The following is a 21250-nucleotide window of genomic DNA, read 5'->3' as shown; positions in this document are numbered from 1 at the left end:
GGCAGATATCTCTTTAGACCAAAATAGTTCTTCTTTTTTTGAAGTAAATAGCATAAAATCAACTGTCTTTTGCTGAAAAAAAAGATTTCAGTAATAGTTTTCCCAAATTAAATTTTGATTTATAAAAAGATATACAAAGTTGATATAAAATTATAGTTTCCTGGTGAAATTTTAAAGGGTGAGGTTAAAGAGGTTAGAAGGGAAGGAAACACTTAACCCTCACAGTAATTTTATGAGGCAATGCTGTTATGATCTCAATTAGGAAACTGAGGCATGGAGATGTTAGGTAACTTAAGGTCAAGTGATGTTAGGATCTGAACTGAGGCAGCCTGGCTTTGGGGCCAGGTATTTTGTCACATGCCAGACATCAGGAATTCCTCTTCTTCCCTTGCTGGCATCAGGGCTGCTTTATTGTTTGCCCTCACTTCTTGGAAATCCAGCACCACTCCCCAAGTCTGTACACAAGCAGATGCATTCTATAGTAAGTCAAAACATGAAACTCATATGTCGAGTCACTTTTTTTTGGCGGGCACGTGGTGGGGAGGAGTACAGTGGGGATCTTAGTTCCACAACCAGGGATTGAACCTGGGCCCTGGCAGTGTGAAAGCCCCAAGTCCTGACCACTGGACTGCCAGGGAATTCCCTTGAGTCACTTTTAAATACGCTCAGTTAGTGCAAAAAACAATCTTCTTGTGAGGTCTTGTCTCTTTAATAATACCTTTTTCTTTTAACCTGAAAGTTGAATACTACTTTTTACTTTTTAGTAAATGTAATATCCTTGGGGTTTAGCTGGGTTGATTTTCTCCTGGAAATGAAAAGCTTCATTTTAGGAACTAGAGGGCTGGGACTCTGCACTATTTTTGTGTGAATGTGTATGCCTGTGTGCCTCTCTCTGCTCTGTCTCTCAGCAGTGAGACCTTAGATGTGTTCGCTCATGAAGATGCGGTGTATGGCTTGTCAGTGAGCCCTGTGAATGACAACATTTTTGCCAGCTCCTCCGATGATGGCCGGGTTCTCATCTGGGACATCCGGGAATCTCCCCATGGAGGTAGGGCCCTGTGCACAAAGTAGTTGGACTGTGCTTCAAAGAGTTTGACGTCAGCTTCATCAGGGATCCAGTTTATGACTTGAGGAACCTGGGCGGAAGTGCTGCAGAGGGAGAGGAAACTCACACGGGGGCATAACTGTGTGTCTCTGGAGGTCCTGTGCTGCCCCCCAGTAGTCAGTGAGGCTCCTTGGCCAGTGCTCTTCCAGCCACTTGTGACCCGCGGGCCTTTGCACGAGTGTAAACACCACAGTATCTTGTTGTGTAGTGGCCCCAAGGAACAGAAGGTGTGGAGCCTCGTTTGTGGAGGGTAGCCACAAGGGCCGTGGGTGCGCGGTGCTGAAATGCACACGTTCTGGGTTATTTAAGAGAATGGGGGTGTTGTGCGCTTTGTTGCATCCTAGTTCCAGGGTTGTTGTTTTGCTGGAAGAACCACAGACCCTCACCTTAACTGTGTATAGAAACTTAAAATGATAGCAGATACACTCTGTTTAAGGGGGATTGTCTGGGTGAGTTCCTCTTCTGAATGTTTTCTTTGCATCTCTGAAATGTAAAATGAAGAATTTGTCTTGTTGACTTTCTCTGAAGTTCTTCAGGAAATTCACCTTTTCAGCTCATTTCCTGCAGAGAGATTTCAGTCACTCTGTCTTCAAAGGCCCTTTTCTCCAGCACAGCCTCAGTGCCGCCCACAGCCCCACTCTGGGTGCAGCTGTGTCAGCACCGTAGCTTTGTACCCGAGTTACCATCCTGCCTGCCTCGTCTGGCAGGCTCTGAGTCTTTATTCTATATGCGGAGCATTTCATATGTTGGTCTGTGCTCACTGCTGAGGTTCAGGCTGTAGGAGAAGCTTATTCTCAGGGTCAGGAAGATAAGGTAGCCACAGCAGCATCTGTGATTGAATGGAATGGTTTGCTTCCCGGATGGAATTCTCCTTTGTCTGAACTGCCTCCTGGCTGAGACGATGGAGCGCTCCCTATGCCCTCTCCCCACACAGAGGCCTGTGATGCATCCTGTACGGAATCACAGACTGAGGAGTGCTTTCCGCCTACCGCTTCTAAACAGCTTCCACAGGATTGAGTCCTCCCAGGCAGCAGAGTGGTTCCTTCCTCACCTGGAACCAGCTAGTATATGCAAGAGGCTGCAGGGTTTCTAGGGGAAGTTGATATACATAGGAGCTGGCTGGATGCAAGAGAAGTTCAAGTATTAGATGTCTCTTTTTTTTCTTTTTGAAGAATTCCAACATTGGAAATGAAATCTTAAAATTCTAGACTGAAGCCATTTTCTTTTCAATTTAGGGAGCAATATTACCAGAAGGAACAACTGCACTGTTATTTTAAGTCTATATAGTTATAAAACTTAATTTCTAAAGCTGATTAAATTTGGATTAAGGTATAATAATCCTACCAGTAATTGAGTGTGAATTTTTTTTAGCTCATGAGGAATTCAGTTTTACTTACTGTGAAACAGCTTACCTTCCTGGTTACAATGACCATTTTTGTTTTGTTACAGGATCTAAATAGGTGCTATGTGTATTTCTCAGTATTATAGCTTAAACTTTGTGCATATGTGTTTAAGTTGCTGTTTTCAGACTTTCTGTGTACAGAGGGTATGTGCCAGGACTCGTGGGGACTTTGTCAGTAAGCATGCTAGTGGGATGATGTACTGCGTTGGGTTCCAGCCTCCGGGGGTAGTTGTTAAAGGCTGTGCTCCTCCTTGCCTTCACAGTCCTCCTTGTCTACCTGCCATTGGCCCAGAAGTGCCTGAAGTGGACTGATCAGAATTTTTCTCTTCACAGAGCCCTTCTGCCTGGCCAACTATCCATCAGCCTTTCACAGTGTCATGTTTAACCCTGTGGAGCCCAGGTTATTGGCCACAGCCAATTCAAAGGAAGGAGTGGGACTCTGGGATATTCGAAAACCTCAGAGGTGAGCTCCTTTTATTCAGAAGGTGTTAACGCTTTTCCCTGCCTCAACTCTCAAGAAATATAATCAGCCAGCACGTGTTGTGGGAACCTGGTTGGCAGTTGATCTCAGTTGGACATCTCCTAACGTATCCTGGTTTCTTTGAAACCAGGAGAACTCTATTCCCAAGGGGCAGGCAGTGTGAGATATCCACACTCCTTGCTAAGAAGGAGTCATAAATTGTAATCTGGGCTCTAGACAGGATCAGTTCTAGGCAAACTTTGCAATGGGAAAGCCTTGCTTTAGCACTACCTTCTATCTTTAGGTCCACAGTTCCCCAGATGCATGGAAGGGGAATTATAGTGATTTATTAAACTCATTACTACTGAACTGGGGATTTTTAACCCCAGACTGAAGGAGATATGAACTTCAGGAGAACTGTGAACTCCCAAATTGCATGGAAATTATATTGTGTATTCAACTAAGTGTGTTTTTTGTGAGGAGGAAGTTTTTGTTTTTGTTTTTTTTTCTTTCAGTTTCTCAGAAGGACCAGTGACTACAACAGTAAAGGTTAAGAGCTACCACTGCAGTGTTAGGGGATGTGTTCCCCTTGTGTTTGCACTATTAAAGAGTACACTTAGGACAATTCTGAGCTGATGATTCAAATCACTTATGGGGGAATTTCAGACATCATTAAGAGAAATATGTGGATGGGGCAAGTAGGAACCTCTTTCATGTTTCTTAAATCCCACGGGGGAGAGATGACCTTTTATGGCACCTATGACCTTTTATGGCACATAAAGCCAAACCTTGCTTTATGAAAGATTCGCATGCATTGCTAGCTCTTCTGAAAATTCCACATGGCAGTAACTTCCCACTTTAAGGTACTATTGCAGAATAGTATCATGCAGAGTAAACAAGGTAATGGTTTATTTCATGGGCCTCAGGTGAAAGGGGCAATTAAGTACAGAGGATTATCTTCCTTGGTGATTTTTCAGTCCTAGCTAATTCTCTCCATGGGGCAGTCTGATGAGGTTGGAACTGTGGGATCCCAGAAGGGGATCCCTGGTGTTGAGCGGGGATCCCTGAGGCTCCGTCAGGCAGCAGAGATTTCCCCTGCTCTCCGTTGCATGTGCACCTGGCTCTTCCTTTTCCATGTGACGGGAATGCGTGTAGTGGCAGGACCCCTGTGGTGCCTTTGCACCGTGTGCTTAGGGAGGCCTGTCCTCTGCCACGAAGACAGTCTCCTGTGTTTAGCTTTAGCATTCTCTCCACTTTGCGCTCTTCAGGAGCAACTGTTCTGCCTTGTCCATATCACAAAAGGCAGAATTTGGAATAACGATGCCAGCTTTCTCCCAGCCTGCTATCTCCTGTACTGAGAATGAATAGCTGGCAACGGGAGTGAGGCCTGAGCTATTCATCCCCAGTGGAAAGCTTGAGTAGCTCGTGATGGCAGCAGTGTCTTGAGAGAAGAGGGCGGTTGAATGTTAATGCTTCTCCCGAGTTTCCTCCACCAGCTTCCTACTGTGCATTGTATTTGGGCCCTCCTTCCCTTTCTACTTATCCCTTCACTAAACATGGCTTCTTTCTCTTTAAAAAAAAATTCTAAGTGAGATTTCTGCTATATTTTTATAGTAACACTTACTAAATTTAGGGTCTGTATCCAGACAAACGTAAAGAAAAAGATAAAAAGAAGATCCTATCTCAAGCCGATCTTTGTTGCTTGTGTTTTTTAAATGCTTTGTGTCAGTACAGTTCTTCTCTTTGCTGGTCTCTAGTCACTTTCTCCAAAAATAACTACAGTGAACAGTTTCTTAGGTATCTGTCAAGAACAAAGTTTAATGCATATAACTAGCATAAAGAATACATATCCTTAGAAGAATTTAAACTAAAAGGACCACATAATAATACCTTGTTTTCAGCTTTTTTTTTCGATTAATAATATGTCTTGCAGCTTTTTTCACATCAGCACGTAACAGATCTAACATATTCTGTTGATGGCTACTTGGTATTCCATTCATGTGATATACCCAACAACCAGACTTCTTGTTTCCTATTGGGCCGGGATAAACTATGTTTCACTGACCCGGTCACACATATTTGGCCTACCTTTGCAAAATATCTAGGTAATTGCTGCATCAAACAAAGAATGGATGTTTTTACATCATTTTAAAATAAAAATTGTCAAATTTTCCCATCACCAAGAAAGGCTACACTGATTTATAAACCTGTCAACTGTACAAGACCACGTATATCTCATTAACACGTAGTCCTTCATTAATCGTCCTTCATTAACACATAAACTGTTACAAGTCTTATGGGGGAAAGTACTATGTTCTAGTTTTGACTACTTCATTTATGCGTAAGGTTATGTGGTTTCTTTGGTAACCTGTAGTTTTCAAAGCCCACGTGGGAGAAGTCATCTAGTAAAGCTAATTGGCATTCTTGACTGGTTGCTTTCTTGGAGTAAAAGGGAGAGCACAATGCAGCAGAGACTAGGATGTTTTTACCTGTTTCTTTCGTCTTTTCTAAGGTTCTATGTGATTTTATGGATACGAGGCAGAGAAAAGCTATGAAATATTCTTGGGGTCCTGTTCTCCACATCCTCTAGTGTTTGGGGATTAAAGTGCGGATCTTTTCTGTTTGAACTTTCTCAGTACAAGTTGGTATGGGGAAAAAGAGACAGCCCTTTGTCTTTTCCATGCGGGATTAATTATGCTGTGTTGCAATGGATGATTTGTCTCCTAACACAGCTGCCTAGAAACCCCAGCCCCCAAATCTTGGGACACTTCTGAATCACCTGGAAGGACAAGCCTCAAACAGGAGAGATGATCTAGTTCAGGGGTACTTTAATGTCTAGGGAGAGATTTTCGAGAATTTGTGAACCCCTTGTAATTGCAGGTAAAAAGCTGTGTGCTTGTGTATCTGAGTGAGCACATGTGGCATTTTTTTCTAGGAACGAGGAGAGCTTTTACCAGGTTCTCACAGAGACCCTTGAATTCCAAGGGGATGAGTCGCTCAGCGTTCTAAAGGTTCTTGATTTAGAGCCTATTGTGGTTCCTTAGCTGACTTCTCAGTAACTTTCAGCTTGTAGTAGCTTGGGTACATCTGTGTGTTCTGGGCCTAATTGAGTGGCCCACTGCTTCCTAGAAACAAATATATCTCCATGGAACAATAAAGGGGTCTCACATCGAATACCTTTTCCTTCCTACCTTACCATAGGGTTAGTTCCATGCTAGAATGGTTTTCCTGCCTCACCCCAAGCCTGAGCTGTGTCTTTCCACTTCAGCAGGTGGCCCATAAGAGTGTGGACAGGTTCACGTTTGTCCCACTGCTGCCCTGAAATAAGCTGGTTAGAGGTCTGGCATTTAGAATAAAGTGTCAGCTTTAGAAGGGACTTCAGTTATCTTCTGATCTGACTTACTTATTTTACAGATTTTAAATGTGGAGGCTGAAGAGCTTGATGGTTTAGAGAGTAGGATCTGAAGTACATCCTGGATACAAAGCCAGGCAGTATACCTTAATGGCCATGGGATCTTGAGCATGTTACTTTACCTCTCAGTGCCTCATAATAATAAATAATAGCTAACATATATTAAACATGACTTGCTGGGGATAATGACAGTTATATGAATAATTCCTTATTTAATCCTATGACAGCCTTATTAAATCGATTCTGTTATTCCTATTTTTATTTTTTTTTAATTTTTTAATTTTTTATTAGTTGGAGGCTAATTACTTCACAACATTTCATATTCCTATTTTAATGATAAAGAAGTCAGGGTACATACAGAGAGGTGAAATAACGTGTGTATATGTGTATTATTTCCTTCCCCCCTTTAAATCAATTAGGGACCCTGTATATCCTAGTTTTCTTTCATCTGTGCTTCCTTGATATAAAACTTTGTCAAAATTCATCTCAAATTTTTCTAATACAGACCTATCCAACTCTAAAGTCTGAATCCTTTAGACTTTCTGCCTCACTTTTCACTGTCTTATGGCCCAGCCCCAGTTTGCACACGACTTTCCAAGTTTTTTGCTCTCTTAACCCTGGAAATCTGAACATGCTATTAATTTTTCTTTGTAAAGTTTTAGAACAGAAGTTGTAAACTAGTTGCCCATAGGCCATATTCAACCCACAGGGATGTTTTATTTGACCTACATGATGTAATAGTGTTTAGAAAATTACACAGAAAAAAATCAAAAATTTCTAATATCTCTTAAAAAAGTCAAAAGACCTGAAATCATTGGACCTTTATTCTCATGTGGCAACAGCCGAAGCTGAATCACGCACGGGTTCCTCTTAAAACCTGTAGGAAGTGTTACAGGTTCCACCACTCCTTCATGTCTTAACCCAGGTTGTTTCCTTTCATCTATATTACTTCCCTGACCCTGTCATCTTTGGAATTTGAAGGTTTGCTTTGGGGATTTTAGTGCAAATGAGTGGACCCTGGGTAGGTAACTTGAGTATAATGACTGGATAACAAAAAACTTCACATATAGAAGTATAATTGCAGGTTTGGATGAAGTTTCATTCATTTCATGTAAATTGTTTCTGCTGGAATCTTTTCACAACCATCCTCTCCTTTATCACTGCCAATGTCCCAGTTATGATGTCTTGGTTGGTCTATTGCAGTTTTCAGAACTGAGCTCCTTGAACATCCAAAGCATTAAGGAAAAGTGAAGTGTCCCCAGCTGTTACTCTCCTTGTCTCACCATTTTCATTGCCTGTGTTAGCTGTCTGCTCACTCACCTACCTCTCTCCTTTCTCGTGTCTTTATAGTTTCTGTCAGTTTTTGTCAGGAACTATTAGTTATGTGACAGGTAACAATGTCTTGCTTTGACAAGGATAATAAAGAGAGTGGTTCTTTCCCACTCAGTAATAAAACTAGGGCAAGCCAGGAATTCCTGTAGACTTACTTCATAAGCTGGTGCTTTTACGTGTTGTATAAATGGGCAATAAATGCAAATTCCTGCTGTCAAAAAGGACTTGCTTGCTCTTAGTAATTCACCTGGCTTTGGGGCCTAAATATCTGTTCTCTGGGCCTGTGCCAATCCTACTTCTGTTGAGACCAAATTAAGTGCAACTCTGTCTTCTGAACAGCCGGGCAGTCTCTGCCACATTGCCTTTGAGGGCTGCTCATAGTGTTGTGGGAAAATAGAGCCCAAGAGTTCAGCTTCAAAGGCTGGAAAAAAAATCATTCATGCTCTGCTTTCTCTCTCTTCTCTCCCACTCACTCATCTTTACTTTTTATATGAACATATCCAGTGCTCAGGCAAATGTTCCATCTATTGAAACCCATAATAAAAGCTTGTTTTTTCCGTAAAACTGTATTCCTTCCTTAAGTTCTTTATTTTTATTAATGTCATCATCACTCTTGTAATGATACTGGCTGAAATCCCAGAGTCCCCTATGCCTCTTCTGTTTCTTACTCCCTGTGCCATAACCAGCCTTGCTCTGTGTTAGTGCTGGCCACTTCTCTCAGTTCTTGAAGCCTCTGCCCTATTTCAGGCCCATATTACTCTTTCCACAAGGGGCCGACTTCTAAGGTGTTGGCTGGCTTCTTAACTTGCTCTTGCTTCTGGCACACAGCACGTGTCCTTAAACTTACTTCTGCCATTCCCCCACCCAGGAGCTCTAGAGGCTGCTTCTTATCTTTGTTTATGGCCATATTCCCCAGAACCAGTAATGTGGGATGCTCCAAGAAAAAAGATTTTTTATTTGAGTAATTGAATGAATGACCTAGTTTATGGACAAAATGAAAACTTGTTAAGCAAGCAGTCAACCCCTTCTTTGGTGCCAGTGTCCCTTTTCCCCTTGTAGCTTGTCCTCTACATACAAATACATGTAAAGGAGAATTTATCTTTTCTTTTCCTATTCAAATTCTAGTTACCCTTCAAGGTCCAAGATCAAATGGAAGCCCATCAGTGCAGACCTGCTTGCTGTATCTCCCTGTTACATTCTCTTAAAGCGTCCTTCCTTTTTTCACTCGCTGTGTCCCCAGCACCTAGCCCAGTTTTGGCGCAGAGTACGTGTTGAATGCATGAAGCTTTCCCTCGCTTCTGGCAGAAAGGATCACTCTATCCAGAGCCTCTGTAAAGTGCTTAGGGTCTGTGTCATTCATGTTGCATGTCTTAGTGAAGTGAAGTCGCTCAGTCGTGTCCGACTCTTTTAGTCACCGTTTTTGCCATCATTGATTATCTTTACTATGACTATGTTTTATCTCCAGATAAAAGATTATGTCTTTTCTTTCTAGTGCTCAGGAATTGCTTCTCAGAAAGGAAGCACTTGTCTTAATCTGTACTATTAACTTTTCATGTTTTTCTGTGGATTTTTAAAGACAGGGCCATGTTTTATATCTGTTGCCTAGCACAATGCTTAGAAGTTATGACCTTCAGTAAATAGTGAGTGAGTGCAGTGTTACACTCATCCCCAAATAGTATGTATTTTCAAAACTAGCTCTCTGGTAATGTTTTCATTAACTCCCTGAGTGTAATAGCATGGATCAAAATGTCATCTGTAGAGAATAAACCCTTAGAGGAGGTTGTAAGGGTTCTTGCAGGGCTTTGAACGGTTGTCAATTAGTTAAATTAGCGCTGTAAGGAAGTCAAGAATTCTGGCAAAGTTGCTTTCTAGTGTTTGGGCCACAAGGTGGAGCTCTAGAATCAGCTTCGCTGCAAGAAGACACCAGGGCCCCATTATCCTAACCCAGTAATTCTCAAATTTCAGAGGGCATCAGAATCACCTGGGGAGATTGTTAAAGTGCTGCTTCCTGGAGCCCAGACCCAGAGATTGAGTTGTCGATCCAGGGCCGACCCTGTGAATCTGCCATTTTTTAATACATACCCCAGGCGATTTTGGCAACTTTGCTTATCCTGCAAAGTGGAAGCTGTGATTTTTCAGGGATCTGTGTTGAATTTGCTGCTGTGTTCATTTGGATTCAGGGTCTTCCGGCTTTAGGCCAGAGATTCCCTGTGTCTATTCATCCTCACCAAACACAAATGTACCTTTTATAGCAAGAGGCTTAGCTTTAGACCAGAGCATCTGCGGAATGCCTGGTGAATGGATGGGAGTTGTGGAAGCATGTTCCACTTCATATCCTCCCTTTAATACTTCCCAACTCCTCTTACTCAGGGGGAGGTGATACCACACCCCTAAATCCAGTAGACATTTTTACTTTAAAATCAAGTCTTGACTCTTTCTTTTTAAAAAAACTTTTTATGTTTAAAAATTCTCTCTCTCACCCACACACTGAGAAATAGTAAAATAAACTCTATTACACCTTGGCACCCAGCTTCCATAATTAACCCATGGACAATCTTACTTCATTTATTCTTCCACTGAGATGACTCCCATTTCTGTGTAACTTTGTATTATTTCCTCTGTAAATACTTTAGTATGTATCTCTGAAAGATATTCTTTTTTAAAAATTGAGAAAAAATTCACGATATAAAATTAGCTGTTTTAAAGTGAAAACTTTAGTGGCATTTAGTTCATTCAGTGTTGTGCAACTACCACCTCTATCTAGTTCCAAAGCGTTTTTATCATTCCAAAATAAAACCCATACCCATTAAGCAGTTACTTCCCAGAATACTTCTCCCCTAGTTTTTGGCCACCACCAGTCTGCTTTCTGTATCTGTGGATTTACATGTTATGGCTGTGACCTTTAGTCTGCCTCTTTTATTTAGCATAAAGTTTTTGAGATTCATCCACATTGTAGCATGTATCAGTATAGTATTTCATTCCTCTTTATGGCTGAATAATTTTCTATTGTATGGATGTATATACCACATTTTACTTATCTACCTACTGATGGACATTTGAGTTGTTTCTACCTTTTGGCTATTGTGAATAGTGCTACTAAAATTTATGAATAAGTATTTGAGTACCTGTTTTTGGTTCTTTTGGTTCCATCCCTAAGAGTGTAATTGCTGAATCATATGGTGATCCTATGTTAAACTTTTTGAGGAGCTGCCATATTACTTTCCATGAAAAGATAATTCTTTTAAAAATCATAATATTATTATCATACCTAAAAAATTAACAATAATTCCTTAATACCACTGCACATTTAATATTTACATTTCCTTAATTGCCTCCTGAATGTTACAATTGGTTCTTATGGATCAAGATTTGAATAAGGTCTGTACCAAGCAATTAGTTGACATGGCTTCTTAAGTCTATGGATACTACTGCCTTTCATTTTTCTCTCTTGTAACTTATTTGTTAAAGGAACTGGATTATTTATTTTATGGAATTTCTCACATTTTCGATTATATAGGAGGCCCTTTGTATCCTTGGGTTCTATATCTATATCTGTGGGGTTCCTGAATCCAATCCCCCATAGATGCCAAGGGGCAGCTGTACTGATTGCATGTTTATATCATCATTTAGCATGTTCCCTCTTATCTCAGTTTTTTTCATAAATTGGTATTAGGTCTAGGGACTGAAATAGTTTTAGGTTTGATTCTTTTTGGCAGGGGTTACAAAAATAATTTATAGGAGGGGGTTGTATAAGGAAACCAAAAATGTCTGGTTTTGTCTTTTGTTTTAAAATACACTGACTGACTTCTCAGTTCAGCTTTTTAAAATACAAGTAATGCTGGTGAAGATGTGGAGAAACTGAATCATTCATACATTGTGAGTAGGAATGTAAAATAGTACAAAATATCTAGAAAATGTTTTGGTAGTTCCTTTATAAACTAAAAATGAACTTATTATCTGACCCAGCAGTTGCACTCTTGGGTGTTTATCCAAGAGAGAGGAAGACTTATTTTCATATAGCAACTTGTACATGAATGTTCATGGCAGCTTCATTTATAATAGCCAAAAGCTGGAAACTACCCATATGTTTTTCAATCTGTAAGTAGTTTAAAAAATAATAATAAAACTGTAGTGCATTTATACCATAGAATACTACTCAGCAATAGAAAAACAAAAAACTGAACTGTTGATACATGCAACAATTTGGATAAAGCTTAAGTGAACTATGCTACATAAAAAAGCCAATCTCAAAAGGATACGTACTGCATGCTTCCGTTTATATAAAGCTTATGAGCTAATGTAACATTCATGAGATGGAGAACAAATTAGTCATTGCCAGGTGTTAGGGTTAGTGGTAGAAGGGGTGGATGTGGCTATAAAAGGAAGTCTTGTGGTGATGGTACACAGAAGTATTGTGGTGGTGACTACTTGAAGTTGTACACGTGATACAATGGCATAGAGCAACCCACACACACACACAAATGAGTGCATGTATAGCTGACAAAATATGAATAAGCTCTATAGATTGTACCAATGTAAATTTCCTGGTTTTGATATCATATTATAGTTATGCAAGGTGGTAACACTGGGAGAGTCTGGGTAAAGGGTTCAAAGAATCTTCTTGATTTTCTATATATAGTATTATATTATTAGCAAACAGTGACTATGTTACTTTTTCCTTTCCAATTTGGATTCCCTTTTATTTCTTTTTCTTTTCTGATTGCTGTGGCTAGGTCTTCCAAACTATGCTGCATAAAAGTGGCAAGAGTGGCCATTCTTGTTTTGTTCCTGATCTTAGAGGAAATACTTTCAACTTTCCACTGTTGAGTATGATATCAGCTGTATGTTTGTTATATATAGCCTCTATTATGTTGAGCTGTGTTCCCTTTACACCCACTTCTGGAGAATTTGTTATAAACGGTTGTTGAGTTTTGTCAGAAGCTTCTTCTGCATCTCTATTGAGATGATCATATGATTTTTATTCTTTGCAAACTCTTTTTACAAGAAAATTTCTTTGCAAATTCCTCTGAGGATGACTGTCACTCTGTCATGTCTGACTCTGCGACCCCATGGACTGTAGCCCGCCAGGTTCCTCTGTCCATGGAATTCTCTAGGCAAGAATACTGGACTGAGTTGCCATTCCGTTCTCCTTCCCCGACCCAGGGACTGAACCTGGGTCACCTGCAGTGCAGGCAGATTCTTTCATCTGAACCACCAGGGAAACCCTAGATTCCTCTGAATCTATAATTATTTCAAAATAAAAAGTTAAATGTAAGTAATACATAATAGCATTCTCCTTTTAAAACTATGAATAAGGCTAAAATTCCTCCTCACTACTTCCAGTCCTGGTCTTCTGCCCCCTTTCCTGAGGGTAATGAATGTTAAGAGTTTGTATTTGCTTCCAGAACTTTTTCTTTGGTTTTATATGCTTATACATGTACCTGTAGAAAATACATGATTTTTGTTTCTATATGGAGGTATGTGTTTCCCACGGACGATGTACTGCTATGCAGTTATTCTACAACTTGACTATTTCACCCATCAGTATGTTTGGGGAATTTATCCATGTATTCACATATCCAGATTTATCTTGTTTCTTTTGCCAGTTAAGAACTTGAGTCATCTCTGACTCTCTGTGAAGAGTCAGCTTAGATTTTTCTTCTAGGAAGTCTTTTGGACTGCTCCTCTCCTGTGTTCCCAGTGGAGGGATAGATATTCTTCCTATGTCTTGCACAGCACATATTCCCCTTATTACAGCATTGTTCATATTATAGAAGGAAACTGATGGCTTTCTTGTCCCTCATTAATTCTTGAAGATGTCTTTTCCATCTTATTTCATCTTTAAATCCATGTGCTTTGCATAGTATCTAGAATAGTTAGCAGGTTTTCAGTAAGTGGTTATTCAGTAAAGGCATGCATATATGAGTTACTGAACTACAGGGAAGGATATGAAGTTCATTATTTAGATGAATCCTCTGGCCTTGATGCATTGTCATCTGATGCTGTTCTTTTTGCTGGGTGGAATAATTAATCTCCACCGTGTAGGCTGTGAATCCTTGTTGAACCAAGAAGCAGAAAACAACTTGTTGGCCCTGTTTCTGCTTCTTATTTATTGTATGGTCAGGGCCAAGTCATATAAACATTTAGGACCTAGGTCTCCTCCAGTTTGAGATGAAAATAATGTTACCTTCACTATCCACCTTATAGGGTTATTGTAACTCATTGGAAAAGACTCTGATGCTGGGAGGGATTGGGGGCAGGAGGACAAGGGGACGACAGAGGATGAGATGGCTGGATGGCATCACCGACTCGATGGGCATGAGTTTGAGTAAACTCCGGGAGTTGGTGATGGACAGGGAGGCCTGGCGTGCTGCGATTCATGGGGTCGCAAAGAGTCAGACAGGACTGAGCGACTGGACTGAACTGAACTGAAGGGTTAATTGATACAATGTACATGTAAACATTTTGGAAATTAAATTTAATGAAAAACGTGTTGCTTCTTCAAGGGTATCTGTTGTGATCTGATTCCTTCAGTGAATTCTTCATAGGTTGAACTTTTTATTTTGTGATCTTAGGTTTGACCATTTGTACTTTATCTGTTGTGAGTTACATATTTTAGACAGGGATATCTTGGTATACTCTTAATAATCTTGGCTTCATTTATCCATGACTTTAGCCATGTATGGAAGACTTTCCAGGAACCTTGCTAATGTTTCTGGATTCTACATAAAATACTTTGCACTTTGAATTGGTTTTTTATTCCAATAATACGCTTTGCCATTTATTTAGAGGTACCTGGGAAATGGGATGGTGTATCTGCAGAGAGAGGAAGTGGGATGGTGTATCTGCAGAGAGAAACCAAACTAAATGTAGTTTCAGATCTAACCTGGTACTGTGTCCAGTGCTAACCAAGGTGGGGCCTGTTTATTACTTAAAATCCTTTCAAAGGAGGGATGTTATTTGCCTTCATTGAGAAGGATGGTGAGGGACACTGGTAGTTGTAGAGTCCTTTGCAAATTTTTAACTGTCTTTTAAAACATTTAGAACAATGGCTTAATTTCAGATTTGCGTCTACACCAGAATCCTGTAGGAAAGCAGATTGTCTGCAGTTTCAGTTAAGCTCTTTAAATTCCGCTCTCTTGTACTTCTCTCAAAGCTGTCTTCTATCGCCCCTTAATTAAAGAAGGAGTATGTTTGAGATGATGTTTTAGAATAACATATTTTCTTCTGATTACAGAAGTTTATGTTCATTGTAGGAAAACTTGGAAAATAAAGTGAAAGGTATAAAAATAAATTAACTAAATGCTGTAGTTTGACTGACATATCTTCTTGTTGGTCTCAGTATATTCATCAAACTAAATGTTTATCACTATCTAATTTTAGATATGATTGGGTAGGGCACGTGTTCAAAGCCTATAGAATTCATTGTCTACTTTCTGGAAATGGGTAAATGAATTTTCTTTTTTTTTTTCAGCTTGTTATTGACTTCCTAAGGTTTGACTATTAATTTTCATTTTGAACTTTTATTCTACAAATACCAGAAACTTGCTTTAAAGTACAAAATATAATTAAGATACGTGTTGACCTGTTAAACTATTCCTTCTTGTTGACTGCTTATTAGCAGGTAGGTAAATTTAACTCATTTGAAGGATGTGTGGTGGTGTCAGTGCAGAGAAGACCTGAGTGGTTATTGGCAAGTCATTTTACTTTCTGGGCCACAGTTCTTTGCCTGTAATAGAAAACCTTGACTTAGATTTTCTCCAAGCCTCCTGCTGTTTCTTTGATTTTTCTGCTGCTCTGTTGCTTGCCTCTCAAGATTAGGGTTTTTGAGCAGACAAATGTCAGGAGCCAGGTAAACCTTTGTGGAGCCTTTTTTTTTTAATGTTCTAAAGTCAGAGTGTTTCAGATCGCTGCTCATGATCCATTAGATCATGCAGCATCTATTTATTGAATGCTGTTACATGTCTGACACTGTTTAAGCACTTGGAATGCACAGGAAGCGATATAAAAGGTAATAGCCTAGTGGGAAGGGACAAATAAGAAACAAAATAAATGGTATGTAAGATGGTGATTCATTAGTAGAAACTAAACAGGAGACGGGGAGCATTGGGGAAGTTTCATTTTTGCATTGGGTATCAGGACAGGCTAATTGAGGAGGATATTTGAGTAAAGAAGTAAATGAATGAACGATGTTCATATCTGGGGAGGAACATTTCCCTCAGGATTAGCAAGCACAGAGACCCTGAAGCAGATATTTGATGTGTTCTAAAGAGGCATCATGTGGCTGAAGTAGGGTAGGGGAAAAAGAGTGCTAGGAGGTAGATTCATGAGGGGTTGGTGGAGAGAGGTGTCTAGGGTCTCTGTTGGCATTATAAAGCATTTGAGTTTTAACCTGGTTGAAATCCACTGGCAAATGAATGATGCAGTCTGACTCATGGTTCAGCATCCCTCTGGCTGTCACATTCAGGATGAACTAAAGTATGGGCCAAGAGTAGAGGCATGAAGACAAGGTAGGAAACTCTTTCAGTAATCCATAGGGCCGTGGAATTGATTTAGGTGGTCACAAGTATTTATTAAATGGAAAATCAGTGCACTGCACACAGTAGATGGCAAGTTGTTAAAGAATTTATGCTAAATAAATTTGGGTGTACTGGAATACAGTATAAAATAAGCTTATTATAAAAGGTTACTATAAAAAAGTTTGAAAACCATTATCTTAAGGCATTTGTATTTTTGCCAGCTAGAACTGACTTTGGTTTTTGGACACTCTCAGTAAGCGGCTCCTGTATGAAACAGGCTGCCTTCCTATAATCACGTCTCATCAGTCAGCACTTTGGCCTTCCCATTGCATTCATCTCTCCTCCTGTTTTCCACTCTTTGCATAAGTGTTCTTGTAGAAGGGATCAAATTGTGATTTTTGTTTTCAAACCCTCTTCTGCTTAGCATTTTTTCTAGGCTTTGCCTCTTTCCCCTTTAACAGCCCTCTGGCTTTGTGGCCTTGTTCCCTGACGGTCAGCACACCCACCTAGTTTCTTCTGCCATCAGGGACTGCCTGTTTACCTGCCTGTATTCCCACCCACTCCTTCTGCACCCTAACTGTTGCTGTGGCAACTGCCATCTCAGTCTCCCACCTTCCCCTGACTTTTTTCTTCCTCCTGCCAACCTGTATTCATTAAACTCTCCCTCTCCAGCTTTCTACACTGTGAGGTCAGGGCTGATGCTTTGTAACATCTGTCAGAAGGTAGAGCCATTAATAACTTAGGATGAAGATTAAATGACTGCTTATAAAACCCTTCTCTATTTTCCACAGCTTGCAGTAAAGGGGGATTTTTTGAATAAGCAGGTCATCTGATAAACTGAGATGACTAAATGCTGAGTCCCTAATTCTACAGAAAAATCACGAGTGTCCTAGGACAAATCTGTTATGGCACTGCCTTTTAATTCATTTTGGGATCTTGCATAGGGTTGAGATCTTGGTTGGTTATATGTGGCTTTTGGGATCCCCTGAGCCAAAGACAAAAACGTGGGCTGTAGATCACTTCAGCTCTGGGCGAGATGCCCCTGTTCTGGAAGGTGGTGATTAGAGGCACTGCAGTACCTGAAAGCCCAGGTTCTTCCCCTTCTAACTCGCATAGAAGAAACGGTTAAGGAAGATGTGCTAGGGATTTCCCTGACAGGCCAATGCTTTCCCTGCTGTGGCCCCGATCCAGGCCTTGGCTGGGGAAGGCAGATCCTGCAGGAGTGTGTGCAGCACGATCATTTTTAAAATAAATAAATGAATGTTAAGAGAGGAAGATGTGAGGAGTATATGTATATATTATGTATATGTGTATATAATGTATATATAGTGGGATACCATATAGCCATGAAAAAGAATGAAACAATGCCATTTGCAGCAATATGGATAGACCTAGAGATTATCATACTAAGTAAATCAGAAAGAGAAAGACAAGTACCATATGATATGACTTATGTGTGGAATCTTACAAAACAGAAACAGACTCAGAGACATAGAAAACAGACTTAGATACCAAAGGGGAAAGGGAGTAGGGGAGGGGTAAACTAGGAGTTTGGGATCAGCAGATACAAACTGCTCTATATAAAACAGGTAAACAGCAAGGTCCTGCTGTTGAGCGCTGGGAGCTATATCTAATATCCTGTAATAAATTATGATGGAAAAGAATATATATACACACACATATATATAACTGAATCACTTTGCTTGCACACCAGAAACTAACACAATGTTGTAAATCAACTAGACTTCAATTAAAAAAAGAAAGAAAGAAGGCTTGCCTGGTGACTCAGTTTTGGAGAGTCCACCTGCCATTGCAAGAGGCCCCTGTTTATCTCTGATCCGGGAAGATCCCCATTGCTGTGGAGCAGCTAAGCCCGAGCACACAAACTGCCGAGCCCGCCCTGGAGCCCAGGAGCTGCAGCTGTGGAGCCCACTGCCCTGGAGACGGGTTCCGCAATGAGAAACCCACGCACCGCGTGGGGGTGGCCCCCGTTCACCACAACTGAAGAAAAGCCCACGCAGCAAGGAAGACCCAACACAGCCAAAAAGAAATAAATAAAACTATTTTTTAAAGTGGATTTTTTTTTTAAAAAGAAAAAGTTTACAGGATTACCAAGATCTTGAATATACTTGAACGGAACTGATACAGGCTGTAACTTTTTAACTTGTCCATTTTTTACTTAATTCTAGTATCCTCTAGGATCTATCATGTTCTCTGTGTTGTGTTATAGAAAGTACAAAATGCCACCTGTATTCCTTACAGGTCATCCTGTCCTAAAGCAGAAACAGAAGGGGAGAGAGTTTTTCCTACCTATGTGACATTGAATTTTCCTCTCTGGTTGACTGGCACCAGCTCTGATGTCTGTGATTTGGAATAGCAGTGCCTTGACTCCAGCCATTTCACAGGTGTTAGGAAACTTTAACATGGTAACTCTGAGGAAATACATGCCAGTGGGCTTTAGAAAATCTTGTTGGCACTATTTGATGAATTACTTAGTTGTAGATTTATGGAAGTCTAGGTTCATGAAGCCAGATCTTGAAATGTTTACAGGTGCTGTATCTTGTGCTGAATGTGATATTCCCAGTCACTTTTCTGGAAACAGCCTTGTTTTATTTCTCTTCTGTTCCAAAACTTTAGCCTTGGCGAAAGACTTCTTGTAAATGTTCTTTTTATCCTGCCAAAGCAATAAAGAAATCCAATTGACTACTTCTGAGGGGCCAAAACACCAAAAAAAGCAAAAAAAAACCCCACACCAAAAAACAGAGGAGCACACTAATGAGGAATATTTTCCTGATGTTCTGAGGTTCTCTTGCTTTTTGTCCTGGGCCTTTTACATGCTGATCCTTGGATCACCTCCTGTCCCATTCTTGTTGCATTTTGTGACAAATTCTTGGTTGAAGATAGGTCAAAAGTGAAAGTGTTGATCACTCAGTCATGTCTGACTCTTTGCAACCCCATGGACTGTAGCCTGTCAGGTTCCTCTGTCCATGGAATTCTCCAGGCAAGAATACTGAAGTGGGTTACTATTCCCTTTTCCAGGGAATCGTCCCAACCTAGGGATCGAACCCAGGTCGCCTGCATTGTAGGCAGATTCTTCACTCTCTGAGCCACCAGGGAAGCGGTGTGTGAAGATAGGCCGGGAATTGATTTTTGCTTTCCTTTTTCTTATAGGGATATTTTGATTTGAACTCATTTCAACTTGTTGCTAGTCCCTTCAAGATAGCGCTCATCTCATTTGGGTGTGTAATGGTAGCCACTTCTCTGGAGGAGCGGAGACACTGTCAGATTTAAGGCATTCTTGTGTGTAGGTACCGTGAGTTCTCCAAAGAGTAAACAAGAAACTTCTCCTTCAGGGAATGTGTTGAGGGCAGGAAGAAAACATTTCAGGCATTGTGGGTAGAGTGGAACTCTGATCTTAAAAGGAATTGGAGTCCTTTCTCCTGTTAGGCATTGGGCTGTAAAAAGAAGTGCCATATTGTGTAGTTGGCTTTTCATTTAGCTTTTAGTAATCTGCTTTCTCTCCACCTTATTTTCACACTCACCCCAAATTCTGAAATGGAACCATGTTTTTCAAAGAGTGGTTTGAAAGTCACATGCATTATAATTAATTAAGGTTGCTTGTTAATCTGATTCCTGCGCCCACTTCTCAGATTGAATTAGATCTGTATATGGATCCTGAGAATCTGCATTTGAGAAAAAGTACCAGATGATTTATCATGCATCTTACAGTTGGAATCATAAACAACAGGATCTTTGACGTTGTATCTTGACTTTGAGGGGAAACTACTTCTAAGCCTTTTCTTCCTGTTGAAGTAGATCATTCTTAACATTCTCAATAGGAGGAGCCAGCAGCAGAACCCCTGCTGAGAAATTACAGTTAATGTAGCTCACTTTCTGAATTTCAGGTGTCAGTCTATCCCTCTGAAAGGATTCTTGCCCCCAAACATGAAGTATTCAGTTTTAGTAACTGCTGCTACAGTTTTGGTTGTTTTGGGGGGTTATTTTGTAGCTGTATTCTTTTTTTTTTTTTTTTTTTTAATTTTTTATTAGTTGGAGGCTAATTACTTCACAACATTTCAGTGGGTTTTGTCATACATTGATATGAATCAGCCATAGATTTTACACGTATTCCCCATCCCGATCCCCCCTCCCACCTCCCTCTCCACCCGATTCCTCTGGGTCTTCCCAGTGCACCAGGCCCGAGCACTTGTCTCATGCATCCCACCTGGGCTGGGGATCTGTTTCACCATAGATAGTATACATGCTGTTCTTTTGAAATATCCCACCCTCACATTCTCCCACATAGTTCAATAGTCTGTTCTGTATTTCTGTGTCTCTTTTTCTGTTTTGCATATAGGGTTATCGTTACCATCTTTCTAAATTCCATATATATGCGTTAGTATGCTGTAATGTTCTTTATCTTTCTGGCTTACTTCACTCTGTATAATGGGCTCCAGTTTCATCCATCTCATTAGGACTGGTTCAAATGAATTCTTTTTAACGGCTGAGTAATATTCCATGGTGTATATGTACCACAGCTGTATTCTTAAACATTCTAGGAGCAAGATTCCTATGTACCTACCCTTTCTGTGTGAGAGATAGGAGTCCCCTGCCCAGAAGCTGAGGGAAAAGTTCGTGACTCTTGGGGAGCCCACAGGCAGACCCCTGGAGAGTGGCAGACGTAGGAGCTTGAGTGGGAATGGGATGGGCCCAGATGCCTGGCCTGCAGGTCTCCTGGAACCTGCAGAGGAAGTTGCTGTTAGCAGATGCAAAGGGCTTTTGCCAGAGGCCCCAGCTTTCCGTCAGGGCTGCCTCAGCAAATGCAAACCCCTGCTGCTGTGGCTGGTGGGGTTGGCCAAGTTTCTTTTTGTTGAGTCTTGTTTCCACCCCCAACTTCTTGTCAGTCCTGTATACAGATGCTGGTTTATTTGCACACTCTAGGCTGATCTTGAATTTGAAAGGCTCTCATTGTTTTTGAGCTTAGTGTTCAGATAACACCGCATGCCTGTGGCAGCTGTGA

At 40.6% G+C, this 21250-nt stretch overlaps 1 protein-coding gene across 3 annotated transcripts in view; it reads left to right on the top strand.

Annotated features, from left to right (window-relative positions):
- The window catches only part of DCAF5 (DDB1 and CUL4 associated factor 5), a 91481-nt gene that overhangs the window by 26285 nt on the left and 43946 nt on the right, over positions 1–21250 (top strand). For 2 of the 3 annotated variants that reach the window (XM_043472381.1, XM_043472378.1), the window contains exons 4-5: positions 909–1048; positions 2841–2970. In XM_043472381.1, coding sequence (XP_043328316.1) covers positions 909–1048; positions 2841–2970 — 270 coding nt within the window. The remainder of the gene's footprint in view (positions 1–908; positions 1049–2840; positions 2971–21250) is intronic. The other variant, XM_043472379.1, reaches the window with a different exon arrangement.

The sequence above is a fragment of the Cervus canadensis genome, chromosome 6, assembly GCF_019320065.1.
Source record: "Cervus canadensis isolate Bull #8, Minnesota chromosome 6, ASM1932006v1, whole genome shotgun sequence".
Taxonomy (NCBI): domain Eukaryota; kingdom Metazoa; phylum Chordata; class Mammalia; order Artiodactyla; family Cervidae; genus Cervus; species Cervus canadensis.
The sequence above is the reverse complement of the archived record's forward strand: the minus strand, read 5'-3'. Positions and strand labels throughout refer to the sequence as shown.